This window comes from Spea bombifrons, chromosome 9 (assembly GCF_027358695.1).
Source record: "Spea bombifrons isolate aSpeBom1 chromosome 9, aSpeBom1.2.pri, whole genome shotgun sequence".
Classification (NCBI taxonomy): Eukaryota; Metazoa; Chordata; class Amphibia; order Anura; family Pelobatidae; genus Spea; species Spea bombifrons.
The window spans coordinates 10506759-10513724 of record NC_071095.1 but is presented as its reverse complement, the minus strand read 5'-3'; the positions used below and the strand labels follow the sequence as shown (position 1 = coordinate 10513724).

The 6966-nt window shown below is 48.6% G+C and overlaps 1 protein-coding gene across 1 annotated transcript; it reads left to right on the top strand.

Moving 5' to 3' along the window:
- The first annotated feature begins 576 nt into the window (after positions 1 to 576).
- On the top strand, positions 577 to 5178 carry SGPP1 (sphingosine-1-phosphate phosphatase 1). Its single transcript, XM_053475149.1, has 3 exons — positions 577 to 1169; positions 3712 to 3801; positions 4375 to 5178. Exons 1-3 carry the CDS (start codon positions 675 to 677, stop codon positions 4924 to 4926), a joined length of 1137 nt encoding a protein of 378 aa, XP_053331124.1. The 5' UTR covers positions 577 to 674; the 3' UTR covers positions 4927 to 5178.
- Positions 5179 to 6966: the final 1788 nt, after the last annotated feature.

Genomic DNA, 6966 nt, shown 5'->3' with positions numbered 1-6966 from the left:
CCCCAGACTCCCTGTCTGCGTCCAAAGCCTGCTCTTTGATTGAAGACTCGGAAATTAAACAGATGATGTCATGGGAAAGAACAGACAAAAGGCGGCACGATCATTAAAAAGTGATAAAAGCCCCTTTAAAGTAACGCAGAGCCGCGCATGCTGACAGGACACGCGTGTTTTTGTTTCTGTTTGAAATGTCTGACATCAAACGTGTTCCGTGATCCGCTTCCCTTTGATGCTGACGTGCGTGTTGTTACTTTGTATTTTTCTCACAGGGACACCCAGTCATCCTGTATACTTTAATGTGTACGATAACCGCGGGGTCCCTTTAAATGTTCTGCACACGCAATGGGGGGGTTATATTCACGACTGTTCAAATGTTTGGGGTCACTCCGCTGTTTTCACGGAAGAAGAGACCTCTGAGGTCTCGGAGCTTTCCTTCTTTTCTCTCTCTCTCCGTTGCCCGAATTAAAGCTATGATTAGGGCACGCGCCTGGGCGGGGCGCTTCGTGATCACGTGAGCTTCCGGGTCGCGCCCTTTTCTCCTAGCCAGAAGGCAGGAGGAGGCGGTGGGTGTGGCTCACAGGCCGCACATGATGCGAGTGGGCGGGGCCGACTGACTGTACCGTGATTGAGGCGGTATGACCGGGTCCGCTTGGTGAGGCGGCTCAGTAACGGGCACCATGGCCGGTGCCGGGATGCGGCGGCTCTGCCTCTACCTGCAGGACCCCGGCAAGGTGGTCGCCTTCCAGCGCCTGTGCGGGGTGCACGAGGCCCAGCACAGCCTGAGTAACGGAGCCGGGCCGCGGAAGCCGCAGCGGCGGAACTCCTTGACGGGCGAGGTGGGCCAGGAGTTCGTTATCCGCAGCCCCGCGCTCTACTACCTGTTCTCCCTGGGCACCGAGCTGGGGAATGAGCTCTTCTACGTGTCGTTCTTCCCGTTCTGGATCTGGAACGTGGACCCGTGGGTCGGCCGCCGCCTCATCGTGCTCTGGGTGTGGGTCATGTACCTCGGGCAGTGCACCAAGGACCTGATCCGCCTGCCCCGGCCGCCCTCCCCGCCCGTCATCAAGCTGGAGGTCTTCTACAACTCGGAGTACAGCATGCCCTCCACGCACGCCATGTCCGGCACCGCCATCCCGCTCTCCCTGCTGCTGCTCACCTACGGCCGCTGGCAGGTAACGGAGCGTGACCGGGAAGCGCCGGGGGGCAATCGGGAACTGGGGACAGCTGAGGCTGCGGGGCAAGACCGTAGGGGGCATCTGGTGCTGTGGGCACCGGGCATACTGCATGCGCCTGGGAAGAGCATTTAAGGGGCATGAAGATAAATGCCCGGGGGGGGCTGAGATCGTGAGAGCAGGGTGGCTGTTAGAACGGCTTCTGTGCTCTGCTATGGTTGGGGCACCAGATGCTGCAGAACCCCTTTGGAAGCAGCGCTGCGGTTGAGCCGTCGGTCGCCCCGCTGGAGCAGACGGAGGCTCCGGAGACGGGGATCGGGCGCACTGTACGTCAGCCTTGTGACCCGGCACGGCATCCGCCCGTCGCAGGATTAAGTGCTCCGGAAACGTTGAGCCCCGCGGGCGCGTCTCGTCTCTCATCAAATAGATTTGGGGCTGAGGTTTCTTTAAATCTTTAATGTATTAGCCTCTACCACATCTGCTGGGAGGCTCTTCCCCTTATCCATCACCCTCTCAGTAAAAGACCCTGCCATCGGCGGCTTAATAGTGCAAACTTTTTCTTATATTTCCGTTAAATGTCAGTAACGGAATCGGCCGCTTCCTCTGCGCTCTGATTTAATTTCGTAGAAGATAAAGTGTTTGCGTTTTTTTTCTTCCGATGGTGAAACTTCCTCTTATTTCAAGCTTTAACCTGTCTGGGGTTTTTCGCGTCACCCGCCTGTTCCGCTAATGCCAATGTTACAGAAAAAAAACATTCAGTCCGTTCACATAACATGAAATGGATCTGGAATCCAGCGCAGACGGGGTTAATGCTGTAAATGGGTATTGTAGCTGGAAACCGCTTTTTTTTTTTTTAAACGGAATCTCTTCATAGGCGTACAGAGGCCCTTTATCACTCCCATCACTCCTTTATCACTCCCATCACTCCTTTATCACTCCCATCACTCCTGGGTTCCAATGGCCCTTTATCACTCCCATCACTCCCGTGTTCCAATGGCCCTTTATCACTCCCATCACTCCTGTGTTCCAATGGTCCTTTATCACTCCCATCACTCCTGTGTTCCAATGGTCCTTTATCACTCCCATCACTCCCGTGTTCCAATGGTCCTTTATCACTCCCATCACTCCTGTGTTCCATTGGCCCTTTATCACTCCCATCACTCCTGGGTTCCAAAGGCACGTTGTGTTCGCTGATAGTTTAAAAGGCTAATTGATGGTTAGAAAACCCTTTTGCAATTATGTTACAGCCAGAAATGTCCTTGGTTTCCATGGAAACAGCTAAGTGACCCCAAACCTTTGAGAGGTGGGTCACGTTCCTCGCAGTCAGCGGTTTTCCCGCACAGGGTGAGATTGAGACACCGACTTGGAGAGAAGTTGATGAGAATGAATTGCCCCTCCGGACACGGTTACCGATTCAGCACATTTTCTTAATCAGACTTTCCTGTTTTACAATAAAAGATGAGTTCCGGAGATACAGAATATCCAGCGATTCCGGATAAAGCGCTCGGCTATTTACTTATTTATTTATTATCTTTCTATTATTAGTTTATTTATCTCTTATTATCTCTTTATTTTTTATTATGTTTTTATTATTTTTTATTTATATAGCGCTAGCAGTTCCGGCAGCGCTTCGTACAATGCGTTTATTTAAGGGGTCTGACGGACAGACCGATACATTCTGCGATGATAAAGACCCCCAAACCGATAGACGCTAATCGGGGCTTTTACGTCATCGCTGATCGGGGCTTTTACGTGATCGCTGACGGCGCGGTCTCTGCCGTAACCCGACGGGCTCCTTAGTGTCGGTTTGCCCCGGGGTGATGTTACTGCCATCTGCTGCGGGGGGGGGGGGTAATTAAACAAGAACAGGCAGGAGAAAGCGGTCTTTAAACAGTTCTCTGCGTGCAAGATCCTCATTAGGCGAGATCACACGGACGGCACGGGGTCTGCGCTGCCGTTAAGGTTATCAGTTATTTGCCCCTTGTTTTGTAGCGTCGGGGCAGTTGGTGTTTGTGAAGCACGGGCCGGAAGCGGCCCCCGAGAATTTGTAGCCGGATGTCTTGATGGGTTTGAAGCGGCAGAAGGAAAGTAAACGTCTGATGCGGGCAGGGAATGTTTCACCTGCCGGTATGACTTCTGGAAGGTTAGGGTCAGATAACACGAAGGTGCCTGCGCATGTCCGCGCCGTGCAGTCGGTGATCTTGTGGGCCGGCTGTTTTGGGAGAAACATAGGAGGTTCCTTAAACAGAAACTGGTTTCCATACAGGTCTCCGTCACATCAGCTACAGCCCTCGAGGCGGCTTCTTGTGCAAGGACTGTAGTAAAGGGGCCACAAGGGCCGCCAGAGCTTGAGTCGTATCTCAGAGCTAAGCATTCTGTGGCTCCCAACTCTCATAACACTCAGCCCGACAGCAGGAGGCAGCTGCATAGAATCGGTGCTTGGGTCACATGTAGCGTTGGAGTAAACGCTTTGTATTTGCGCCGCTGGATGAAATAAGGCTAAATCACTCATTTTATTCCATTTTTTTTCCTCCCCCTCCAGTTCCCGTTGGCTGTTGGGCTGCTTCTCGCCGTCTCCTGGTGCTCGTTGGTCTGTCTCAGTCGCATTTACATGGGAATGCACTCTATTTTGGTAAGGCTGCCTGCGCTGTGCTCCGTGACGTCGTACTTTAAGGATAAGCTGCATTCCCGTGAATTTTGCTGCCGGATAATTTATCAACAAGAGATCTGATTGGCTTAAAAAAAAAAAAAAAAACTTTTTTTTTAAATACACATTTTTTATTGATTATTTAATTGATAATTTTAGATTACTATGGTATATGATCGATATACATCTGTAAATGAAATATTTCGTATATTTTAATAGTAACAGTAGTGATAAAAATAATAGTAATAAACATTATTAAAATAGTAGTAATAATTATAAAAATAGTGGTAGTAATTATAGAAATAGTGATTATAAAAATAGTAATAAAAATAAATAGTAATAAACATTAAAATAGTAGTGATGATAAAAATAGAAGTTATAAAAATAGTAATAGAAATAATATTACCATTTATAAAAATTATAGTAGTAATAATAATAAAAATAATAGCAATATTTATAAAAATAATAGTAGTAATAATAATAAAAATAATAGTAATATTTATAATAATAGTAATAAATCATACATGACGGACATTTAAGTCATTTTGTGTCCCGCAGGATGTCATCGCCGGCTTCCTTTACGCCATTCTCATTCTGATCGTCTTCCATCCTGCGCTGGAGATCATCGACACGTTCAACTTAACGTACAAGTATGCCCCCCTCATCATCATCAGCCTGCACTTGGCCATGGGGGTCTTCTCCTTCACCCTGGACACGTGGAGCACGTCGCGGGGGGACACGGCTCAGATCCTCGGGAGCGGGGCCGGCATCGCTTGCGGCTCGCACGTCAATTACATGTTGGGTCTCATGGTGGAGCCCCCGCCCGACGCGCTGCCCTTCAGCCCTGCCCCGATCACCGTGGCTCTGCTGGGGAAAGCCGCACTGCGCTTCTTGATAGGAGTGATCATCCTGTTGCTGCTGAGAGCGGCCATGAAGAAGATCTCCATTCCTCTGGCGTGCAAGGTGTTCGGCATCCCGTGCGACGACGTCCGGAAAGCCCGCCAGCGCATGGAGGTGGAGCTGCCCTACCGCTATATGACGTACGGCATGGTGGGGTTCGGGGCCATGTTCATCGTCCCTTACTTGTTCACGTGGATTGGTCTCCATTGATGATTGGCGTCCGCAAAACAAAAGGGGTCCATTTTATTTGGGGGGGTCTTCCTCCCCGGTTTTTTTTATGCAGAAAGCTCGTATAACCTTTATTGAATCCTCCGCCTGACGGGGGTGTATGGACCAAGGTCGCAGTAAAACGCGTCGGTACGTTCGTTCTAATCGCGCATCTAACGTAGCTGCGTTTCTGGTTGTTTTTAGATTCCGGTACTGTATTTAAATTGCTTTATAAATGTGCCTTTTTTTCCCTTTTTTCTTTTGCTGTGTATGCGGTGATGCGTACGCCTCCAGCATCTCCCGCAGCGAGGGTCCGGCCAGCGCCGGGAGCGATGGGGCAGAGTTTGGCGCTTACCGATAGAAGCCCCCCTTTACCTTAGACCAGAATTCTGAATTTTAAAATTCAACTTTTCCGCCCCGTTTTGCAGACACCGATTTGCCACCTTAGCCCATTAGCAACGGTACAAATAAGAAAGAGAACGGTAAAAACCACTATTTACATAGAATCATTTTCTACTTATTTTTTACGTAAAATATTTAAATGATTCATTTTATTTTGGGTAACGGACAATAACGCAACGATCTATTGCTATGACTGCTGATGAATGTGTTTAGGGAGTTCTATTTTTCAGAGGTTTATTATATTATATAAGAGATTATCACGCTAAACATTATAAAATGTTCCATGAACGGAAAAGGGAGCCGCCATCTAAACAGCGTATCAAATATCACACTGTAGCGCAAAACGTTTTCTCGTCTATATTCCTGCATTTCATTTACTTTAAAAAAACATCAACCTATTGATGCAGCACGGACGGGGTTAATGTTATAAATGACTATTGTAGCTGGAAAAGGCTGATTTTTAATGGAATATCATAGGTGTACAGAGGCCCTTTATCACTCCCATCACTCCTGTGCTCCAATGGCCCTTTATCACTCCCATCACTCCTGTGCTCCAATGGCCCTTTATCACTCCCATCACTCCTGTGTTCCAATGGCCCTTTATCACTCCCATCACTCCTGTGTTCCAATGGCCCTTTATCACTCCCATCACTCCTGTGTTCCAATGGCCCTTTATCACTCCCATCACTCCTGTGTTCCAATGGCCCTTTATCACTCCCATCACTCCTGTGTTCCAATGGCCCTCTATCACTCCCATCACTCCTGTGTTCCAATGGCACGTTGTGTTCACTGATTTAAGCTTAAAAGGCTAATTGATGGTCAGAAAACCCTTTTGCGGCTAGGTTACAATCTGAGATTTCCTTGGTTTCCATAGAAACAGCCGAGTGACCCCAAACTTTTGAATAGGTAAATCTAACGGGTTTATTTAGCGTATGGAGCTGTAAAGCGCAGGGTCTGTACGTGACCGACGGCAGCCGCTGCTCGAACGCGCGTTCCGCGGATTACAAGGACGGTTGAAAAGGAAGAGAACGGTAACGCTAAACTTCACAAAGTACAGATTTCTCGTAGCCAATATATTTCTAAACAGTAATTTGGTGACCGGTCTCATCCCGATGGCCCCTGCTTGACAGTCCCTCCGGACCATTTTGTTGCTACGCTAAGCCCGCTTTTAACACTTTGCATTAGGGTTTCCTCTAGCTCCCCGAGAGCTAATTGGGGGGCGATCGCCTAAACCCCTCGGGTTCATCTGGTACAGATAAGTCCGTTTATTTTTAAACATAAAAACCGCGGAGCTGTGAGTTACCAAGAAGTTTTTATGACGTGAAAAAGTCAAGGAAATGCAGAAAAGCAGACTTTGAGCTGTGGTCTTAACAGCCCCTGCGCTGGGCAGCCCGTCAGCGATGATTTTGATGCCTAATTACACCGCGGCTATCGCACTATAACTTCTTTTTATTACCCGGCCCGTAGCAGCACCGTGCGTATGCTCGACTGAAAGAGTGCCGAGGATCGCCTTCGTCACAAATAACCCCAAAACATTGAATTCCATCCCCCGGGTATAACCCGTTCCAGCCGGTATATGCAGTATATTATTGTGGTCTGGCTCAACGCGCACGCTTAGGTACGATTTGGTGAATAAATCAT

Bases quoted from the DNA above. Each gene is read 5' to 3' on its own strand.
- SGPP1 (XM_053475149.1), top strand. From the start codon at position 675: ATGGCCGGTGCCGGGATGCGGCGGCTCTGCCTCTACCTGCAGGACCCC. The intron at 1,170-3,711 runs GTAACGGAGCGT...CTCCCCCTCCAG, and splicing joins TCACCTACGGCCGCTGGCAG to TTCCCGTTGGCTGTTGGGCT. The intron at 3,802-4,374 runs GTAAGGCTGCCT...TGTGTCCCGCAG, and splicing joins TGGGAATGCACTCTATTTTG to GATGTCATCGCCGGCTTCCT.